Here is a 24,189-nt window from a genome sequence, read left to right on the forward strand (position 1 = left end):
CCCCACCCACGTAGTTAATGCAGCAACTGCATTTTTCCCCATTTGCTTTGTTTTCTGTGTGCCTATGGTTAAATTTTTTTAGATATCCCAGCAGACCTGTTAGACATATAGCAGTAATTATCTCAGATGCTCAGAATATCATATAATCTGTCAGTTCCAATCCCCCACTCCCATCCCCTTGGAGATCTTCCTCCTTCAGCTGTCTGTCCTCCTATCAATATGCTCTGACTTCTTTCTGGTCTAAATGCGTAGCTGTCGTGCTTTGGCTTCCCCTTGCCATGCTTAGTGTTGGATCAACTAGTTCCCGAGTCCCAGGTCATTTTCCTTCCTAGTTTATTCATGTACTCCTTCAGTTGGTTTTAGGAATACTACATCCTATAATTGCTTCCTAAAAAACCATATTTGAAAGTTAAAAATTTCGCTTCCTTACAGGGCCAAAAAGGTCATTATTTTACTGTCACCTAAATGTTTGGTTGGGTATAGCATTCTAGGTTGAAAGTAATATTCCTTCAGAATTTTAGAAATTATTTCTGCATTGCCTTCTAGCATCTGATATTACCAAATAGTCAGAATTTAATTCCTTTGCATGTGACCTGTTTTTTTCTATCTGGAAATATTTATGATCTTTTCTTTATCTTGATACTCTGAAATTTTTGGACGTGCCTTGTCATTGTTCATTCATTGATCTAGATAGTTATTGTTTATTCAGTAAGTATTTATAGAGAAATCACTCTATACACACACAGTTCTAGGCACTGTGGATACAGCAGTAAAAAAAAAAAGATAAAATCCCTTCCGTTCCTGGAATTTACATTCTAGTGGTGAAGGCAGAAATTAAGAAATAAACTAGTGAACATATAAACTAGTAACATAATGAAATATCACGTACTGATAAGGACTATAAAGAAATACAAAATATAATAATGGAACTGAGAATGACAGTATACTTTTTTACGTAGGGTGGGCAGGGAATGCCTCTCTGAGGTAACCGTTGAACAGAGACCCAGTTGAGCAGAGACACAAGCCATGTGACTACCTGGTGGAAGAGTGTTCTAGATGAAGGGAACAGCAAATGCAAATCCTGAAGCAGACATATACATGGAATGTTGAGAGGCAAAAGACCAGTTTGGTGGCAACGGAGTAAGAAAAGGAGTTACAAAATGAAACTGGAGACATAGCTAAGGGCCAGGAAATTTAGGGCCTTATAGGACTTGGTAAGGACTTTGAAATTTTTTCTATTGGGGTCTTTTGAACAAGGACACACTTGCATTTTAAAGAATCACATCGGTAGGAGTATGGATTGGTACAGAAATTGTAAGATTAGCAAGAGTGGTAAGTAGTGAGACCTGTTAGCAGGCTATTTCAATAGTCTAGGTGAAAGATATACTGGCTAAGATGTGGTAACTTAATAACAGTGAGAAATGGTCAAATTTGAAATATATTTTGGAAGGAGAGCCAATAGGATTTGCTGATGGATTGGATATGGGGTGAGAGAAAGAGAGGAGTAGAGGATGAATGTTTAGATTCTTGGCCTGAGTAACTTGATGAATGGTGGTACCACATTACTGAGATGGGGAGACTAAGGGAGTGTTTGGGGGATAGGGTGTAGTGGGTTTGAGTTGTGTTTTGGACATGGTGGGTTTGAGATAATGTGTTGACAGCCAAGTGGAGTTGTCCAGAAGGCAGATGGTCATTCAAGTCTAGGGTTCACAGGAGAGATGGAGGCCAGAAATAAATTTGTGAATCCTTCATGTATAGTTGGTATTTAATACCATGATTCTGGATTAGTTTCTCCTGAGGAGTGGGTATACATAGGGTAGAGGTCTGAGGATTGAGCCCTGGAGCTCTTCAATATTGAGACTTGAGAAATGGAAGAAATCAGAAAAGGAACAGACAGTGAGATCCGTAGAAATTCAGGAAAATTCGTATTCTAGAAGCCAATTGAAAAAAGTGTCTCAGGAGGAGGACAGGATCCCACTGTGTCAAATGTTAAAGAGTTGAGTAGGATGAGGACTCAATTGACCATTGGATTTGACAATCTGAAGTTTATTGGTAACTCTGACAAGCTGTTTCATTGAAGTATGGGGACAAAACCTGATTGGAGAGTGGGCTCAAAAGGAAATGGAAGAGCAGAATTGGAGAAAGTGGGTAAAGACAACTGTTTTCAGGGTTTCTTCTATAGAGAGGAAGAGAAAAATGAAGTAATAGCTGGGTGGGGGTGGGAATGTGGAGTCAAGGAAAGACTTTTTTTTTTTTAATTTTTGGCTGCGTTGGGTCTTTGTTGCTGCACGCGGGCTTTCTCTAGTTGCGGTGAGCGGGGGCTACTGTTCATTGTGATGCGAGGGCTTCTCATTGCGGTGGCTTCTCTTGTTGTGGAGCACGGGCTCTAGGCTCACGGGCTTCGGTGGTTGTGGCATGCAGGCTCAATAGTTGTGGCTCACAGGCTCTAGAGCGCAGGTTCAGTAGTTGTGGTGCACAGGCTTAGCTGCTCCACGGCATGTGGGATCTTCCCGGACCAGGGATCGAACCCATGTCCCCTGCCTTGGCAGGCGGATTCTTAACCACTGCGCCACCAGGGAAGCCCAAGGAAAGATTTTTTTTTTATGGTGAGAGATAATAAGTAAGTTTGTATGATGGGGGAATCACTGCAACACAGAGGGGGAAATTACTGCAAGAATAGGAGACAGGACAGTTACCAGAGCAAAGTCCTTGACTAGACAAGTGGGAAGAGATCCAGTGTACAAATGGAAGACTTGGTTGGTTAGGAGTTCAAGCTGTTCAGCTGTTTAAATAGTGAAGGCAGAGAATGTGGATAAGCTGCAGTTAGGTTTGGTACCTTTTGTGAGAGAATAAGGAAGTTGTCTTCTGGTTATTTCTGATTTCTCAGTGAACTAGGAACAGAATCATCAACTGAGAGGATGGGGTGTGGAACTGGAGGTTTGGAAAAAGAGGAGAATGTGAGAGAGATCTCTGTAAAAGAGAGTTCATTGACTGACATTTTAGCCCAGAAATGTTTTAGTAGCAGGATTGCAGTGTGCTGCCAACCTTTTAAGTGGAAGCTGGTATCCTTCTGTTCTGAGAAATGTTCTTAATTTCTTCTTTGATTATCACCCCAATTCGCATTTTCCTTGTTTCTTTCTGGAGGTCCTTTAGTCAGGAGTTGGGCACTTGGAGTGATCCTCCTATTGTCCATCTCTTCCTTCAGCTTTATCTTCTAATCCTTCTATAGAGTTTTTAATTTCAGCTATCTTACTATTTTTAAATTTTCCATAGCATCTTATTCTTCTGTAATGGAAGCGATAGCTTCTCACTTAAGCTCTTCAGGGTTTTGTTTGTTTTGTGATTTGTTTTCTTCTGTTCCCTGCATAGTCTCTATTTCCTCCAAATTTCCTTTTATCTGCTTGCTTGTTTTGGTCTCTGTCTTTCATGATGCTTTCTTCAAATGCCTGATGATCCTTGGCTGCCCATTCATGTTTGTGGGGCCCTGAAAAGCTCTGTGTGCATGAATGGGACTGGTCACTGGTGGGCTTCATGGTAAGGTGAGCTTGAGGTTGACTAGCTTTTTCATTGTCAATGTGTAGAGAGAGGTCTTTTCTCCAAGACTGTTGGGTTTTTTCAAAGATTGGGGATGGTAGGTATATGCCTGTTTGCCAGCCTTTTAGGAATAGAGCAGGAAAAGATGAGGGCTTCCTGTTTCTGTAGCTAGACTCTTACTCAGTCCCCCTTTCGTCACTGTGGATTGTACTTCTGCCCTGCTCTGTGCCTGATACCCAAGTGCAGAACGTCTCTAGTGCCATCTCTTCTGGAAACAACTCTGGTAGAATGCGGTGGTCATCTGGCTGCCTGGGTGGGGATGGGGGGTGACATAGTGAGGAAGTAATTTTATAAACATTCCTCCAATTTTAGCCTTTTATGCTACTTGGTGCTTCAAAGAACTGAGCCTCTCAGATTCTATAGGGCAAATCAGCTCATTCTCATGTGAATCCCTCCACTCCAGCTTTGTCCCGTTAAGTGACTTATCACTCCTCTAATAGCTTTCTGTCGCTCAAAGTTTAGGGCTTTCTTTTTTGTTGTTTTGTTTCATTTTTGTTTTTTGGAAAACTCAGATATGCTAATGTAGTTTCTCTTGTTCACTTACTAATAGATTAGTACCTTTTGTTTTCTTTATTGTCATGTTACTAAGGAAGCAAGGAGGAGGGAAAGGAGATAAACATATGTGCTCAATCCATCATGTTTTTCCAGAACCTATCCACACTCTCTAAAGGGTAATCACAATAACTAATAATTATTGAGTACTTACCTGTATGCCAGACACTGTTATAAATGCTTTACATTTATTAACTTAGTATTCACAATGATCTTATGAGACAGGTACTGTTATTATTGCCAGTTTACAGATGAAGAAACTAAGGCACAGAGAATTTAAGTAACTTGCCAAAGTTATAAAACTAGTAAATGTGGAGCTAGCATTCAAACTTAGCTGTCAGACTGTAGAGACACCTCCTGCTTACAACTGTCCCATAGTATCCCACTCGTTTTTCTTGTTTTTTTTTTTTTTTTTGCGGTACGCGGGCCTCTCACTGTTGTGGCCTCTCCCGTTGCGGAGCACAGGCTCCGGACGCGCAGGCTCAGCGGCCATGGCTCACGGGCCCAGCCGCTCTGCGGCATGTGGGATCTTCCTGGACCGGGGCACGAACCCGCGTCCCCTGCATCGGCAGGCGGACTCTCAACCACTGCGCCACCAGGGAAGCCCCCCACTCATTATTTTTAAATCCAAGCAATTTAGCATGTCATCCGTGCTGTCTATGATCAGGTCCAGAGAACCTCTCCAGTCTCATCTCTCTCTACTCTGTCCTTGACTTCACCTCTTTGACCTTATCTTGTAGTCATACGGGACTTCTTGCCCTGAATACTCCATGTTCTTGTGATCCTCATGCCTTTTTCATGCTGTTCCCTCCACCCCAAACATTCCTTTATTCTCTAGAATGCACAGTAAAGTGTTAAGGTATTTCAGCATATACTTACATATTAAATATTTGTATGATCTATTTCATCTAGCAATCAACTCATACTTTTGATTTGTTTTGATTTAGCATGTCTTCTTGAAAAATGCATAGTTGAATAAAATAATATTTCACTGTGTATTAAGGGTTCTTATGTCTAACTAAACAAAATTATCTCCTCAAATTTGATTATATTGAGAGTGGGATTTAAAGATTCTTTTGGAGACTAAGTGAAAAAGTATATACCAAAAAATTCATTTGTTATATTAAAATGTTTTCTAACCTTATCTCACTGTTTTTCTTAATAGCTTTTTCTTCCTCTTGCAAATCTGGAATGTTCACCAAATGTTGAAACTTTCCTTTGCAAAGCTTTTGTACCAACCTGCACAGAGCAAATTGATGTGGTTCCACCCTGTCGTAAATTTTGTGAGAAAGTGTATTCTGACTGCAAAAAATTAATGGACACTTTTGGGATCCGATGGCCTGAGGAACTTGAATGTGACAGGTAAATTATGTTTTCAGCTGAAAGCTACTGATGATATTTCAATATTGGTATTAATTTTCCAGAATATTAGTGACAGGCTTTCATTATTTAAGTCAGCAGCTGTTTACTGCACACTTAATATATGTTAGGCACTTACTATATATCAACACTGTAAACAGTGGTGAGCAAAACCAGACTTGGTTCTTGTTTTCAGGGAACTCACAGTGGGGTGGGAGGAACAGAGAGTAATCCAATAATCATAAAAATAAATGCAAAATTACAACTGTGTTAATACAACAAATGAGGGTGCATGGTTCTATGAGAATGTGTGATGGTGCCTTTGCCCTAAACTGGGGAGAAATGGGCCTTATTATCAATTCATGGACCTTTTTGCATCTGTCTTGATTGATTACTTTTATCTCCTATTCTCTAGATGTTGGGAGCTTGTAATTTGAAATATTCTACTAACATAAAGACACCTCATATAATAAATCTGGGAAGGAAGGTGGCTCCCTTTTTGTTCTTTTTCTGTAGACTGAAGAAACTACAGACCCTTGTGGAACTCATACATTTCTGGTAGATACCTAATCACTTTCCAGAACAACTTAGTACATAGTAAAGGTGAAGATGCTCATGCCATACATCTTAGGAGATCCCCTTCTATAGAAACTTTTTCACAAACAAGGAATCGTATGCAAGAATACTTATTGTAACATTATTCATAATTTTTTTAAATGAGAAAAAGTCTGAAAGTCCACTGTAAGAATGATGAGTAAATTGTGATGTACTTACACACTAGAATACTACTATACAGTTTTAAGATGAATGCAGTTGACCCACATCTGTCAATATGGATAAATCTAAAAATTATAGCATAAGTAAAAAAAAGTATGATGTATATAGCACAATGTCATTTATATAAAGTTCAAAACCTATAAAATAATACTATATAACATTGTAGTTGGAAAATAACATAGTAAAATATTTTAAAATGCATGAGGAGAAATAAAAACTGAACTTGTAGTAATGAATATTTTGGAAGAGAGAGAATAGGACCAGAAAAGGGTCCACACTGTATCTGTAATGTTATATTGCCTTATTTAAAAAGATATAAAACAAAACTGACATACCACCTTTTGAAAAAGCTTGTAGATACATCTGTGTTGTTTTTATGGGCATATGTTTTATTATTTTCTATTCTTATCTAAAGCATATTTCAAACGCTTTCTCCTTAAAAACGTCCACTAATTTCTAAACTATGTAGATCCTCCAAAATAATTCTGGAGTGTGGAGACAACTCAGTGATAAAGTTCTGCACAAAACAGCAATATCCCTTTCTATCTCTCCGGTCTGCCCATAAACAAGGGAGGCAAACAGCCACACTGCAACAAAATGGTGATGTGAGTTAAGCTGGTCCTCGGCCTTCCTCTTCTTGCCCTTCTTTATGAACTTAGATATCACTTGAACTCTGTCCTCTCCATCCGGGAAATGATCTCATTTCAGTCATTTTAGTTGTCATCACCTTACTATGTGGCTGATCTACTTTGCTCATGGATGCTAGAAAATAAAAACTTATTTCCCCAAGACATATTTCAAATGCTTAAACAGACAAGCCAGCATTTTTTTGTCTAAAGAATACCAATCAAGATAAATTCTTTCTTAAGTACTTAGTCTTGAAACCAGAAATTATTTAACAATTATTAATTGATTGTTTTCTGAGTAAGGGAATTTTCATGTTCACTTGCCTGATACTTAATATATTTGTTAGTGTGTTGGGGCCTCATTAACACCTACAAGTTTTTAGTCAACTTCAAAACTTTCTCCCCAGCTCTAAAGCTGTAATCTGTTTAAGCTCATTTGTCTTCCCATCAGTTACGAATGCATAAGGAAATATCTTATAGTTGGAAAGCAGAGTATTAAAATAGTGACTCAAAAATGTCAACTTCATGTATTATTTTTTAAAATCTTTACAGATTACAATACTGTGACGAGTCTGTTCCTGTAACTTTTGATCAACACACAGAGTTTCTCAGTCCTCACAAGAAAACAGAACAAGTCCAAAGAGACATTGGATTTTGGTGTCCAAGGCATCTTAAGACTTCTGGGGGACAAGGCTATAAGTTTCTGGGAATTGACCAATGTGCACCTCCATGCCCCAACATGTATTTTAAAAGTGATGAGCTAGAGTTTGCAAAAAGTTTTATTGGAATAGTTTCAATATTTTGTCTTTGTGCAACTCTGTTTACATTCCTTACTTTTTTAATTGATGTTAGAAGGTTCAGATACCCTGAGAGACCAATTATATATTACTCTGTCTGTTACAGCATTGTATCTCTTATGTACTTCATTGGATTCTTGCTAGGCAATAGCACAGCCTGCAATAAGGCAGATGAGAAACTAGAACTTGGTGACACAGTTGTTCTAGGCTCTCAAAATAAGGCTTGCACCGTTTTGTTTATGTTTTTGTATTTTTTCACAATGGCTGGCACTGTGTGGTGGGTGATTCTTACCATTACTTGGTTCTTAGCTGCTGGGAGAAAATGGAGTTGTGAAGCCATTGAACAGAAAGCAGTGTGGTTTCATGCTGTTGCATGGGGAATACCAGGTTTTCTGACCGTTATGCTTCTTGCTATGAACAAAGTTGAAGGAGACAATATTAGTGGAGTTTGCTTTGTCGGCCTTTATGACCTGGATGCCTCTCGCTACTTTGTACTCTTGCCACTGTGCCTTTGTGTGTTTGTCGGGCTCTCTCTTCTTTTAGCTGGCATTATTTCCTTAAATCATGTTCGACAAGTTATACAACATGATGGCCGGAACCAAGAGAAACTAAAGAAATTTATGATTCGAATTGGAGTCTTCAGTGGCCTGTATCTTGTGCCATTAGTGACACTTCTTGGATGTTACGTCTATGAGCAAGTGAACAGGATAACCTGGGAGATAACTTGGGTCTCTGACCATTGTCGTCAGTACCACATCCCATGTCCTTACCAGGTAAAACCTATCATTTGTGTTATTTCACTATTTAATTTTAACATGGCAAATGTTCCCTGGAAATATCTTTGAATTAGTCATGACCATAAAATTAGATTTCAGGTGAGAAAATCCAATAGACAGAGGGAGTTGTTCCCTACGCCTCAGTTGAAACTAGGGTAAGTGTCCCAAAAGTTCTTTCCTGAAGTTTTAGCTTCAGTTACAATAGTAAAGTGCCTCCTTTAGCTATTCTTTTAAAAATTAAATTGGATTGCAAAGGCAAATGAATAGTACTGCAGAACAGAATCAGAGGAACAGGCCTTGTCATAGGGAGAAAAAGAGAAGTAACTTGCAGGATTTCCCTGGCGGTACAGTGGTTAGGACTTGGTGCTTCCACTGCAGGGGGCCAGGGTTCAATCCCAGATTGGGGAACTAAAATTCTGCAAGCTGAACAGAGCAGCCAAACAAAAGAGAGAGAGAGAGAAGTAGTTGTTTTTAATTCTTCAGTTAGTTGGGGAAAACCTTATTTGGGTTTATAATAAAATGGTATATATCATCTTATACTTTGCTTGTATATGCTTATAAAAACAGAATTTATGCCGAAACCACCCTGTCATTTCTTATGACAAAACGCACAATTAAAATATGTTTCATATGTTTCTGATGCTTCTGGTTGGATTAAAGTGGTGATTTTAAGATTAAAAAAAATAAATATCTGAAAATAGAAAATCTCTTAAAGCATTTTAGTTGAGTTTTTTTAAATAGAAACTTTGTTTTTAATAGATTTTATATATTTTCTTGAATATTTATATATGGTATTAACTAATTATATTGAGTGTGAGTGCTGTCATGTCACCACAGTGTATCAGATCAAGCAATGTGTGGGCTGAATTATTCTACATAATTTATATTCTAGAAAATTACTGCACTGTAACACAGTGAAATCTATTTTACATACTGATATGTGGGGATAATGGTTTTACTTGCCTTACATCCTGTCCGTAGTGTGTTATCCATTGTCTGTTTTCACTATATGATTAATAAGCGAGCTCTCTTAAAGTGATACTGCTGTATTAAATGTCTCCTAGATTCCTCAGTATTTTTGGCAAACTAGGGGGGGAAGGCAACTGTTACATACTACTAAAAAGTTTAAGATATATGATTTTTTATTTTTTATTATTTTTTTAAATTTATTTTTATTTTTGGCTGTGTTGGGTCTTCGTTTCTGTGCGAGGGCTTTCTCTAGTTGTGGCAAGCGGGGGCCACTCTTCATCGCGGTGCACAGGCCTCTCTTGTTGCGGAGCACAGTCTCCACATGCGCAGGCTCAGTAGTTGTGGCTCACGGGCCTAGTTGGTCCGTGGCATGTGGGATCTTCCCAGACCAGGGCTCAAAACCGTGTCCCCTGCACTGGCAGGCTGATTCTCAACCACTGCACCACCAGGGAAGCCCAAGATATATGATTTTTTAAGATTACGTTTCATGTAAAGAAAGAAACGATATTAGAAGATAAAGTGAGAAAATTCTAATCTTATAGTGGAGAAGGACTTTATGATATAAAATGCAGGAGCTATAAAAGAAGAGATTGCTAAATTTGACTAAGGAAAAAACTTTTTCCAGATTCTGCATGGCAAAAAACCCCACCATAATCAAAGTCAGGAGACCAACTGGGAAAATTTATTCACTCATCACATCACAATTGAAGGGCTAATTTCCTTATTTAAAAAGAGTTCCTATAGATCAATAAGAAAAAAACCAACAACCTGTTATAAAAATGAGAAAAGAATATATAGAGGGGTCACAAAAAAGGAAAATAAAAAAGCTGTTCTTAAACATATGAAAAATGTTATAAGACAGATGCAAATTAAAGTTATAATAAAATTGTATTTCTGCTTATGACAGGTTTTATAACCACTGTATTGATGAGACTGGCAAAATGCACGTTCTAGACTTTGCTGTTCAATTAGTTCAACCTTCTATGGAAAGCATTTTGATAATATCTGGCATTTAAAATGCTCATACTCTTTGATCCTGTCCTTCTGGGAATTTATCAACAGCTCTGTTCACAAATGTGAGAAATTATATACATACAAAGATAGTCACTGCAACATTATTTGCAATGGCAATAGGTTGGAAGTAACCTGAATATCTATTAGTAGGGATAGCTGAATAATTATAGTTCATCCACACAATGGAACAGCCTTTAAAAAGAATGAAGTGCTCTAGAATGGTCTCCAAGAAATATTACTAAGTGCAAAAATCAAGATATAATGCATAATATATAGTATTTTGATACTTGTAACATTTAAAAAATAATATTTGAAAGTTTATGCTTGAAAGAAAAGTATGATTTAATTTTTACAAAATTTCCACATTTTTACATTTTACTGATACTTATTTTGCTCTAAGTTTTTGTAATAAAACATCAACAATGCATAAAGACTCTAAAATAGTATGTTGTTATAATGAGTTTAAATGTATTTTTTTATAGATTATAGTGAAGGAAAAGATAAATATTGAGAGGCAGATATTTTGGCAATTATAAGAAGCTGCTGTACTTATAGGGGAAAAAAATGCCAGATATCAAGCCAAGATGTAAGACGTCCTTCCTAAATATATTTAATAAATATTTTTCCCTTTCTAGCTATATATTTTGATAAAAGTTCTTTGTTCAGAACTTCTATATTACACTTAAAGCACTTTTCATATTATGTTATATCAAACATTTCATAATAAGACAAAATGATTTATACTTTTTGTTCAAGTTTTGCATTGACTGTATAGACTTTTCTCCACTTTAAATGTATCACTAAAATTCTTATTCATTACTTTTTTGTAGGCCAAAACAGAAACTCGACCAGAGTTGGCTTTATTTATGATAAAATATCTGATGACATTAATTGTTGGCATCTCTGCTGTCTTCTGGGTTGGAAGCAAAAAGACATGCACAGAATGGGCTGGGTTTTTTAAACGAAGTCGCAAGAAAGAGTAAGAATCTATTGAATTATCTGACATTGTTTTAAAATAAATAGATCAAATACCAAATCATTGTACTGGAGTTTCATTATGTCAACTGTTGTTTCAAGTTGAAATCTTTTTCATGGAGAGATATGCTTTATTTTAGCATTTGTTACGATGGTCTTTGACATGTACTATTCTATTGAAATATGAATGAAAAGTTTGTAAAAAGTGCATTTTCTTTCCATGGCTTATAATATATCTAGTATTATTACTGCTATCATTAAGTTCATTGTTTTGGGTTCAGAATTTTAAATAATTTTATCCTTTTTTATCAATGATGAAAGATGAAATGGGTCAAATATATGTAAGGCAGTCTATAGAGTACGATTCAAATGTGATGTACAATCATTACCTTTAAATTTTATTACACATAATACTGACTTAACATGTCACTTATTTGCCTTGCTTAAGATGGTAAAAATTTGAGCTTATGGAATATTCTGTAACAATATAGTAGATTTACATTTACGAGTAAATAGTTAATTTTGTTATTTATATATGTTATACATTGTGTACAATCAACAATGTAGTATAGAGTTTTTTAAACTGTTCCCAATTGGTTTGATTAATGAACTCTTTTTGTGGTAAAAATTTCAGAACCTTTTCACAAATAAGTTTTTGAAGTCTGAAGAATTGCATTTAACTGGACTTTAATTTTTTTGAACTATTATTATATCTCTATCCTGTATTTATATACCCACACTAACTTCAGAATAACTTGCTATAACTTGAATGTTAGAAAGAAAACAATTGCATTTAAACAAAGACCATTAATTATATTCTGTGTTCTTTCTCTCTGGTTTACTTTCATATTTGATATATTTATATATGATACACATACAGATAATCCCCTACTTTATGCTGATTTGAATTTTCTTGCCCTCATCTTCTGATTTTGTCTATTTAATTTCTTTCTACTCTTTATGCTGACAAAAGCAACTAACACTGTATGCACAAAAAGATTTCATTTCATGGCAGTCTACTTATATCTCATAGTATTTATAATCCCAGATTTTATAAATAATGTAAATCATATAGATCGTAACTTTAATGAATTAGGATTTTTGGCACAAGATATGTGATATGCTTTATGATTTCTGTTATAACACTTAACATTTATCAAGTAAACTCTCTCCTTGGATTTTCTTACAGTCCAATCAGTGAAAGTCGAAGAGTACTACAGGAGTCGTGTGAGTTTTTCTTAAAGCACAATTCTAAAGTTAAACACAAAAAGAAGCGCTACAAACCAAGTTCACATAAGCTGAAGGTCATTTCTAAATCCATGGGAACCAGCACAGGAGCTACAGCAAATCATGGCACTTCTGCAGTAGCAATCACTAACCATGATTACTTAGGACAGGAAACTTTGACAGAAATACAAACCTCACCAGAAACATCACCAGTGAGAGAGGTGAGAGCAGATGGAGCGAGCACCTCCAAATTACGAGAACAGGACTGTGAGGAACCTGCCTGCCCAGCAGCATCCAGCTCCAAACTCTGCGGGGAACAGACCGAAGGGAAAGGCCGGGCAGCCAATGTGAATGATAAGAGCAGTGTGTCTGAAAGTGCACGGAGTGAAGGAAGGTGAGCTTGGACTTTGCTATCTTAAACCATGACTCTTTTGAATATTGCATTGCACATTTTTCATTAAAGCATGACATATCTAGAAAGAAAGCATTCCTGACATGACATGTCTATACACTTAATCCAAGGAAGTTTGGGTTTTGCCTATAAATGCTATTTCGTAGTTTAATTCTTAGCATTGAGAAGACCCTTTGATGTTTATTGTTCAAATAGAAAAGTAAGTTTATTTCTGTGGTAATTGTTAACAGCTGCTTGTATATTTAGGGACATGTTTAAGATTCATATAAAATACAGGCCATTAAGTTTCAATTAGTACTACATTATAGTACTGTCTAAAAGGTATTTGTCAGACTTCCCTAGTGGTGCAGTGGTAAAGAATCCGCCTGCCAACACAGGGGACACGGGTTCGAGCCCTGGTCTGGGAAGATCCCACATGCCGCGGAGCAACTAAGCCAGTGCGCAACAACTACTGAGCCGGTGCTCTAGAGCCCGCGAGCCACAACTACTGAGCTCGCGTGCCTAGAGCCCGTGCTTTGCAACAAGAGAAGCCACTGCAATGAGAAGCCCGTGCACCATAACGAAGAGTAGGCCCCACTTGCCACAACTAGAGAAAGCCTGCGCACAGCAGTGAAGACCCAACACAGCCAAAAGTAAAGGATAAATACATTAAAAAATATATATATATATATATAAAATAAAGAGAAGGAAGAAGAACTACAGTCCTGCAGCCTGTGGAACAAAACCCACATTCACAGAAAGACAGACAAGATGAAAAGGCAGAGGGCTATGTACCAGATGAAGGAACAAGATAAAATCCCAGAAAAACAACTAAATGAAGTGGAGATAGGCAACCTTCCAGAAAGAGAATTCAGAATAATGATAGTGAAGATGATCCAGGACCTCGGAAAAAGAATGGAGGCAAAGATCAAGAAGATGCAAGAAATGTTTAAAAAAGACCCAGAAAAATTAAAGAACAAACAAACAGAGATGAACAATACAATAACTGAAATGAAAACTACACTAGAAGGAATCAATAGCAGAATAACTGAGGCAGAAGAACGGATAAGTGACCTAGAAGACAGAATGGTGGAATTCACTGCTGTGGAACAGAATAAAGAAAAAAGAATCAAAAGAAATGAAGACAGCCTAAGAGACCTCTGGGACAAAATTAAATGCAACAACATTCCCATTATAGGGGTCCCAGAAGGAGAAGAGAGAGAGAAAGGACCAGAGAAAATATTTGAAGAGATAATAGTTGAAAATTTCCCTAACATGGGAAAGGAAATAGCCACCCAAGTCCAGGAAGCGCACCAAGTCCCATACAGGATAAATCCAAGGAGAAACACACCGAGACACGTAGTAATCAAATTGGCAAAAATTAAAGACAAAGAAAAATTCTTGAAAGCAGCAAGGGAAAAACGACAAATAACATAGAAGGGAACTCCCATAAGGTTAACAGCTGATTTCTCAGCAGAAACTCTACAAGCCAGAAGGAATTGGCATGATATACTTAAAGTGATGAAAGGGAAGAACCTACAACCAAGATTACTCTACCTGCCAAGGATCTCATTCAGATTTGATGGAGAAATCAAAAGCTTTACAGACAAGCAAAAGCTAAGAGAATTCAGCACCACCAAACCAGCTCTACAACAAATGCTAAAGGAACTTCTCTAAGTAGGAAACACAAGAAAAGAAAAGGACCTACAAAAACAAACCCAAACAATTAAGAAAATGGTTATAGGGACATACACATCGATAATCACCTTAAATGTGAATGGATTAAATGCTCCAACCAAAAGACACAGGCTTGCTGAATGGATACAAAACCAAGACCCATCTGTATGCTGTCTACAAGAGACCCACTTCAGACCTAGGGACACATACAGACTGAAAGTGAGGGGATGGAAAAAGATATTCCATGCAAATGGAAATCAAAAGAAACCTGGAGTAGCAATACTCATATCAGATAAAATAGACTTTAAAATAAAGAATGTTACAAGACACAAGGAAGGACACTACATAATGATCAAGGGATCAATCCAAGAAGAAGATGTAACAATTATAAATATATATGCACCCAACATAGGAGCACCTCAATACATAAGGCAACTGCTAACAGCTATAAAAGAGGAAATCGACAGTAACACAATAATACTGGGGGACTTTAACACCTCACTTACACCAATGGGCAGATCATCCAAAATGAAAATAAATAAGGAAACAGAAGCTTTAAATGACATAATAGACCAGATAGATATAATTGATATTTATAGGACATTCCATCCAAAAACAGCAGATTTCACTTTCTTCTCAAGTGCGCACAGAACATTTTCCAGGATAGATCACCTCTTGGGTCACAAATCAAGCCTCAGTAAATTTAAGAAAATTGAAATCATATCAAGCATCTTTTCTGACCACAACGCTATGAGATTAGAAATGAATTACAGGGAAAAAAACGTAAAAAAACACAAAACACATGGAGGCTAAACAATACATTACTAAATAACCAAGAGATCACTGAAGAAATCAAAGAGGAAATCAGAAATACCTAGAGACAAATGACAATGAAAACACAACGATCCGAAACCTGTGGGATGCAGCGTAAGCAGTTCTAAGAGGGAAGTTTATAGCTATACAAGCCTACCTCAAGAAACAAGAAAAATCTCAAATAAACAATCTAACCGTACACCTAAAGGAACTAGAGAAAGAAGAACAGACAAAATCCAAAGTTAGCAGAAGGAAAGAAATCATAAAGATCACAGCAGAAATAAATGAAATAGAAACAAAGGAAACAATAGCAAAGATCAATAAAACTAAAAGTTGGTCCTTGAGAAGATAAACAAAGTTGACAAACCATTAGCCAGACTCATCAAGAAAAAGAGGGAGAGGACTCAAATCAATAAAATTAGAAATGAAAAAGGAGAAGTTACAACAGACACCGCAGAAATACAAAGCATCCTAAGAGACTACTACAAGCAACTCTATGCCAGTAAAACGGACAACCTGGAAGAAATGGACAAATTCTTAGAAAGGTGTAACTTTCCAAGACTGAACCAGGAAGAAATAGAAAATATGAACAGACCAATCACAAGGAATGAAATTGAAACTGTGATTAAAAATCTTCCAACAAACAAAAGTCCAGGACCAGCTGGCTTCACAGGTGAATTCTTTCAAACATTTAGAGAAGAGCTAACACCCATCCTTCTCAAACTCTTCCAAACAATTGCAGAGGAAGGAATGCTCCCAAACTCATTCTATGAGGCCACCATCACCCTGATACCAAAACCAGACAAAGATACTACAAAAAAAGAAAATTACAGACCAATATCACAGATGAATATAGATGCAAAAATCCTCAACAAAATACTAGCAAACAGAATCCAGCAACACATTAAAAGGATCATACACCATGATCAAGCATGGTTTATCCCAGGGATGCAAGGATTCTTCAACATACGCAAATCAATCAATGTGATACACCATATTAACAAACTGAAGAATAAATACCATATGATCACCTCAATAGATGCAGAAAAAAATAAATAAAAGGTATTTGTAATTTTATATGAAGATGATTATAAAATGTTTTTATTTTCTGAACATGAAAGGATAGTGACATTATCTTTAATTAATTTTTCCAAATGGTCATAGGTGATCCAAACACAGGTAAATATCGAATTAGCCAAAATATTGACAGCTGACTACTTTAAGGTCTCAAGGTTGTCTTACCTCATCTCCTCCCAAATAGGCCAAATGTACCTCCAACAGCTTTTGCATACTGGATTATGTATGATTAGATACATGCCTTTATCTTTCACTAGATTTGTAAACTCCTCGAAGGCAGAGCTGAGGTTGGACTCATCTTTGTGCTCCCAACCTCTTACACGGTGTCCAATCCATGGTAGGAAATCAATAAAAAATTTGCTAAACTGAAGGCAGGAATCAAGCTGTCTTATTCCCCATGAGACACCATGCTCAGCCCATACATGGGTGGTGCTTGATGAAGTTTCTGAAGTTAGCAAAAATTGTATTTGAAAATAAATTATTTGTACTTTGAGGAGTTAAGAGTATACATAAAGAGTTAATTATTTCTGATAAAAGTGGATACTGCTTGGGAGTAAAACTCATGGAAAGAGAAACAGCAATTATGAGGACAACTGGCATCACATTTGTGCTTTGGTGTGTATGTACATCAGCTTTTGTTCTTTTACCTAGGGTAACTCCAAAGAGTGATGTCACTGAAACTGGCCCAGTGCAGAGCAACAGCTTGCATGTTCCCAGGTCTTCAGAGCCAAGCAGCCTCAAAGGCTGCATATCACTGCTTGTTCACTCAGCGTCAGGAGTTGGAAAAGAGCAGGGCACTGGTGGTCACTCAGATACTTGAAAACCAGATCATCGCGTTACTAAGAAGTGAATTCCTGTTACACTGGAGGTGACAGTACGCTGTCTTATAAGAATCACTGTTATATTCTTCTTCTGCACTTAAAGCTACATTGCCTCCTGTTGCACTGGAAACAATAGATTCTGAGAATATGATTCATTTCACATAGAGGTTAATTGACAACAGTATACCCCCAAAACAGAAATGTGCAGGTTAATGATATTTTTTAAGTTGTGTGGGAGGAGGGAGTATTAGAGGAACCTTCCTTTTCTATTTATGAAGATTCTACTCTTGTTGAAAGTATTTTAAGTTGTACTATGCTATTTCACTTTTATGGTATAAAATCAAGATTTTTCTTTGCTGAAGTATTTAAAACTTACCTTTGTATCTTTTTCTTATATATTTGAAAACAAGTTTATATGTTTTGAGCTTTTTTTAGAAATCCTGGAAAGTCTTTTCAAATATTTTTATTACGTTATTCCAGTACCTTATTTTAGCACTGCTTTGGTAGCTTTTACACTGAATTTCTAAGAAAATTGAAAAATAGTGTTCTTTTATAATATAAAAAATAGTTGATACACCAAAAGATATTATAATGGGAATTCAACTAAAAAAATCTATTTACCTTATCATCTTCAATGTGTGAATTTTATAAAGTGTAGTTGGTTTAGGAATTTCACAGATCTATTATGCAGCTGAAATAAGGTGCTTACTGAGTGTCCACTGTTGATAATATTATGCTGCTGGCTGATCCTTCTGATTTTTTAAAATAAAATGTCCTGAAGGATTAGTAGATGAAATGTTACTCCTTTTAAATTAAGCCAAGTGCAATTGATTTCCTTTTTTTAATATATCACGACCACCCAAGATTATGTTTGTATGACCATTTACAGTTGCTTATACTTTTGTTTTAACTTTTGTTTTTTAACATTTAGAATACTACATACCCTTTGTATTTGTGCAGTATCTTTCTCAGACATCATGTAGAATTCATCTCTGCAGCTAAATAGGATTTTGCTGAACATTCAGAAATGTGCTAGCAGTGTTAGTGCCAAACAAATGGAAAAAATGTAGTCCTGATAAACAGAATAAAATGTATTTCATATAACATACTTTGAAATATTAAAGAATTTTCTTAATTTTGTTTCCAATGACTATTATTCCTTGAACAAGGTTTCCTTATACTTTTGTTTTTTTTCTCTATTTAACATTCTGTTAAAGCTTAAAAAGAAAATTATCATGTACTGTATGAAAAAGGTTGTAAATATTAACTTTTCCACATTTTTTAACTTTGTATACAAAAACTTTGTGTGACCTTTTCAGTAATAAAATTTTCTCTGTATATGAGATTGTGGAGTATTCTGTGGTTATGCACAGTGGTTCTGGCCCAGGAAGTGGTATAATTGTTCAGATCAGTAGCTTCTTCTTCTTTTTTTTTTTTTTTCTTGCGGCATGCAGGCCTCTCACTGTTGTGGCTTCTCCCGTTGCGAAGCACAGGCTCCGGACGCACAGGCTCAGCGGCCATGGCTCACGGGCCCAGCCACTCTGCGGCATGTGGGATCCTCCCGGACCGGGGCACGAACCCGTGTCCCCTGCATCAGCAGGCGGACTCTCAACCACTGCACCACCAGGGAAGCCCTACCAGTAGCTTCTTTTTAACTAGAGAAGGAGAAGACAGTCAGGACTTGTGTTATTTTCTCTTTGTCACAGTTTCTTCCCAAAATATAATTATAGAGCTATATTTGTCATAACTTTTTTAAGCCAGTTTTAGACCTGGGATATGGGGTAAAGCAAAGGGAACCCAGGACCCTGCTTTCACTCCTGACAGTGGGAAATAAAACAAGATCATCCTGAAAACATTAGAAAAATCTAATAAGATCATGTGAAATTGCCAGGTTAAGATCTGGGAGAAGAGAAATTCATACTGCCAAGCCCAACATTTGGTGCTGCTTTTGCCTAGGGAGCATTTGATGATTTGGAAAAGCTGGCTGAGACATTAACAGTGCTATTAACAGCCTCAAAGTCTGGAGGACAAGGAGAAGGGAGTCAGAATTTTGACCTCCAAGGGATACATCTAGGAGTAAGATGAACTATATGGAAAGCAACCCTACTTTGTTATCTGGGTGGACTAGAAAAATCTCTAACCCTGGAATTAAAATACTGTAGTTCTGGATGACTAGTACCCTCAGGCACCAGGCAGAAACAGATGAAAATCTTCTCTGGAGGAAGAAAGTGTCATTTTAAATACACTGTGAATACTTTTTCAAATGTAATGTCCATCATATAATCAAACATAGGTATGCAAAAAGACAATACATGAACAAGAATTGGCACAAGCATCAGACAAGAGAAAAAAATCCAGAGATACTCCTAAATTACCAGGCATAGGTTCATTAAACTCATATAACTTAAAAAGATAGCAAAGAAAACAATAATGAGATACCGCTACACACCTATTAGAATGGTTAAAATCCAAGAAACTGACAACATCAATTTCTGCTGAGGTTACAGAGCAACAGGAACGCTCATTCGTTGCTGATGGAAATGCAAAATGGTATAGTCACTTTAAAAACAGTTGGGCGTTTTCTCACACAACTAAATAAGGTCTTACCATATGATCCGGCAATCACACTCCTAGGTGTTTATCCAACTGATTTATAAAGATATGCCACCCTTGAGGTGCAGTATAAGACCCTCCACTCCTTCAGTCTGGACAGCACATAGTGACTTCCTCCCAAAGAATACAGTATGGGAACAGGGTGGGGGAAGAGTATTTGTTACAGCAGAGAAACTTGACAAACACTACCTCCACCAGGTGAAGGTCGATATCAACAGTAGTAAGTCATGTTGAGAGTATGTACCCTTCACACTGTGTGCTGAAAATAGCACTTGACCTCTGTGATCTTCCTCCCCAAAATCTATAACTTCATTCTAGTCATGACTTGTCCAGTCACATAAATCTAGGCAGATGGACATTTTACAAAATACTCCTCAAAACCAGTACTCCTCAAAACTATCAAGATCAACAAAGTCTGAGAAACGGTGACAGCCAAGAAGAGCCTAAGGAGACATGATGTAAATGTAACGTATCCTAGAAAAGAAAAAGTACATTAGATAAAAACTAACAAAATCTGAGTAAAGCATGGGCTTTAGTTTTATCATTCAATTCAGTGGAATACTCTTGAATTACGTATGTGATAAGTTCCTCCTTCTGCTTGCTCTTTGTCTCTGGAATTCCTTTTCATCGGCTGGATGGATGCTCCAGTTTTCTTATCTTCCCTCTCCTTTTGTTCATCTCTGAATTTTTGTTCTCTTTCTAAGAAAATATCTCAAACTTTTCTAAATTTCTATTGAATTTTTATTTTGGCTATCATTTTTTAATTTCACAGAGCATTTTATCTCTTTTTAAGTAGTATCTTCCTGTTTTTATGACTCCTTTATATATATTGGAAGATATATAATTTACTTTTTAAAGGTCATAGAAAATATATGAATGTTTAATTTTTATTTTGTAACAGATGACTTTATTAAAGTCCCTTAGTCCCTAATAATTTTGTAGTTGATTTTTCCTGGATTTTCTAGGTGGATGATCTTTTCATCTCAAATAATGATAATTTCATTTCTCACCTGTTGAAGCCAGTAATCATTAATAGTGGTAGCAGCAGGCATTCTTGTTTATTTTAATGAAAATGCCTATAGTACTCCATCATTAAGAACGATGTTTGCATTTGATATAAGGTAGATATTTTTAACAAGTTAATAAAGAATCCTGTTCCATTTGACAATTTTTTTTAATTAGCAGTAGGTGTTGGATTTTATCAAATGCCTTTTTGTTATCAGTATTAGTCAAGGGGGCTAACTGCTCTAGCAAACCTCAAAATTTTAGTAGCTTAAGAAACTGTTACCACTCACACGACAGATGCAGATGTCCTTGAGGTAGCCTTCCAAGTGATTATTCAAGGACCCATCTCTTCCATCTTGTGACGCTGCCATCCGTTAGGGCTTCAGATTCTCTGCACCCAGACAGCAGGTGGAGGAAGAGAGACAAAGAGTAACCGACTGCACACACACAAAAATATGGGTGGAGCAGAACTGGCTCACATCATTTTCAGCTAACATTCCATTTGACAGAACTCAGGCAAGGATCCATACCTAAGTGCAAGTGAGGCTAAGAAATGTGGTCTAAGTGTGTGCCTGGGAGGGCGAAGAAACAGGCTTAATGAGCAACTGGACAGCAATATTTCAATCTACAAATGTGACATAGTCAGTACTTTTCTTAGTATGTATAATGTCATCCTTTCATGCCTTGAATAACTGTAATTGATCATGGTTTATCATTTAATATACTGCTGGATTTGATTTGTTAGTGACTTGTTTAGGATAAAAATTTTCATCTATATCCACCTATATTCCAAATGATGTCTCAACCATGGCATAATATTTGTAATCAGTAAGCTTGAATTTTTTTAAGTATGCATTTTTAATTACAAACTTCAAAACCATCATCTAATTCAAAAGAAAAGGGCAGTTTCTCTTTTTCGTGGAACGAGAGTCTTTGATGCAAAAAGAGCCTGCTATTTCAGAGCTGGTGATATTAATTTTTATAAGAATTTACATAGCATTTTTTAACCAAGAACGTTTTAACCTAAATTACGTAATATGTTTACATTTACAATGACAAGTTTGGCATGAGCAATGTGCAGCTGAACTCAACAGCAGTAAAGATGTGATAAAGCAGCATTTCAGTGCTTTTTATGACAGCCACAAATCCTCAACAGAACTTTATGGAATGCCATCTTTCAAAAAAACTCAGTACCTCATTGGGATCCATCACTGCTGGGCTATTCGTGGTACAGAAGGAAGATTGCCCTACACTCTCCTTGAAAAACTGGATGGAAAACAGCTTGTAATTGCCACCCATCATCAAAATCACAGTTTTAGTGTTTCCTTACTTCTCGGAACTATACCACTGGTGAGAGTTTCCAGTTAATACTGCTGGAAAGTTTTAATGCTGCCAAGGCAGTTAAACACTGGTACTCTCAGGAAATGAAAGATATAATTTTTTAATAACCACAGGAGCCCTGCTGTTACTTTGCTGCATGGAAAGCATAATCTTTAATACCTCACTGCTCACACCGCAGGTCAAAGACTTAAAATTCCAGATGCTAAAGCTTTTTACAGTGGCCGCTGGGATTTATCATGTGCAGAAGAGCCACACTTTCATTAACTCACAATAGCAATGAATCAACAAAGAGAAAAGAGAAGAAAGGATTAAAAGGCTAATCCAAAAGTATCAAAAGACATTGGGACGCAGAGCTAAACAGTAATGAAAGTGGCATAGTAAAGTTTGTTGTGAACATAATGGGAGGAGTGGAAACCAAAGAAAGCAGTATGAAAGAAGGGTGATAAAAGAAAAAGAAGGCGGAACTGGAAGTTGTAAACACTAGTTAGAAATGAAAACAAATGAAAGAGTGATTGCTAGTTGAATACATTTTAGCAGGCAAATTGGAGGTTTTTATTTTCCATCCCAAGAAGAAAAAAAGGGAAAACCAGGAAAATGTTCTAAGTAGGTTTTCTAATACTCCACCACAAAAGGAGGGGGTGAGGGTGGGTTAAGCTACTTAAGTTTTCATAGAAACATCTTGGAGAAATTTTTTCAGATAAACTATCTTCCAAATGCATGCCATAGTTCATTTTCATTTACAGTGGTCCTATTTTAAATAATTCCTACTTATTTGGTTTCACTTATACTGGGGTTTTTAAAAATTAATTAATTAATTTTATTTATTTTTGGCTGCATTGGGTCTTTGTTGCTGTGCGCGGGCTTTCTCTAGTGGCGAGTGGGGCTACTCTTTGTTGCCGTGCATGTGCTTCTCATTGTGGTGGCTTCTCTTGTTGTGGAGCACGGGCTCTAGGTGCTCAGGCTTCAGTAGTTGTGGCACACGGGCTCTGTAGTTGTGGCTCGTGGGCTCTAGAGCGCAGGCTCAGTAGTTGTGGCATACAGGCTTAGTTGCTCCACGGCATGTGGGATCCTCCCGGATCAGGGATTGAACCCGTGTCCCCTGTGTTGGCAGGTGGATTCTTAACCACTGCACCACCAGGGAAGTCCCTATACTGGATTTTAACATACCTAAGTGCAAAGTGTTTATTAAACCCTACGTTTAATACCTATGTTTATAAATACACTATTGCATACTATTACATTTAGGATATGTTGAGAAAAGAGGTATGAAATCAATAGAGATTAAGAAAAACTTTTTCCTAAACTCAAAAGGAAATAAAATATCTTAATATCTTCTCCATTTTATCTTCCACAGTGTGAACCAAAGCAAAACTGTCTAGTTGTGAGTTTATTTCCTTGGGGGCCTATTCTAGGAGCTAATTAGTTTCACGGTCAGGAAATATATGAATCTGAATATATAGACTCCAGACTTTATCTGGGAAAAGTCACCAGCAGAGTACAAGCTCCCTAGTGGTTTCAGTCCTTCTGAATGGCCAGTCCAGTGCCCCCATGAAAACTTTCATAAAACAGGAACCTCCAGAGCCTGTAAACCAAGCTGACCACTGGCAAAACCCCTTGCTGGCATTTTCAGCCTCTTAGCTGCCACCTCTGTTAGTTCAGAGTCCAAGTGAAAAAGAATAACACACTGTGTTTCTAGAGCTGACCTAGTTGGCAGGCTGTGTGCAAATAAAAAGTACAGTAAAACAAAACAGGAGGACTGTGTTTCCTCAACTGAGTCATCACTGC

General features: G+C 37.0%; 1 protein-coding gene across 3 annotated transcripts in view; it reads left to right on the forward strand.

Moving 5' to 3' along the window:
- The window catches only part of FZD6 (frizzled class receptor 6), a 43,245-nt gene extending 19,447 nt beyond the window's left edge, over window positions 1–23,798 (forward strand). For 2 of the 3 annotated variants that reach the window (XM_027131575.1, XM_027131576.1), the window contains 5 exons: window positions 5,312–5,508; window positions 7,461–8,478; window positions 11,295–11,443; window positions 12,629–13,060; window positions 17,276–18,788. In XM_027131575.1, the coding sequence (XP_026987376.1) occupies window positions 5,312–5,508; window positions 7,461–8,478; window positions 11,295–11,443; window positions 12,629–13,060; window positions 17,276–17,444 (1,965 nt within the window). In that variant the 3' untranslated portion in view covers window positions 17,445–18,788. Of the gene's footprint in view, window positions 1–5,311; window positions 5,509–7,460; window positions 8,479–11,294; window positions 11,444–12,628; window positions 13,061–17,275; window positions 18,789–23,758 lie in introns of those variants that run through there. The other variant, XM_027131577.1, reaches the window with a different exon arrangement.
- Window positions 23,799–24,189: the final 391 nt, after the last annotated feature.

Source organism: Aethalodelphis obliquidens, unplaced genomic scaffold, assembly GCF_003676395.1.
Source record: "Aethalodelphis obliquidens isolate GAN/ISIS:26980383/991018 unplaced genomic scaffold, ASM367639v1 scaffold39, whole genome shotgun sequence".
Taxonomy (NCBI): Eukaryota; Metazoa; Chordata; class Mammalia; order Artiodactyla; family Delphinidae; genus Aethalodelphis; species Aethalodelphis obliquidens.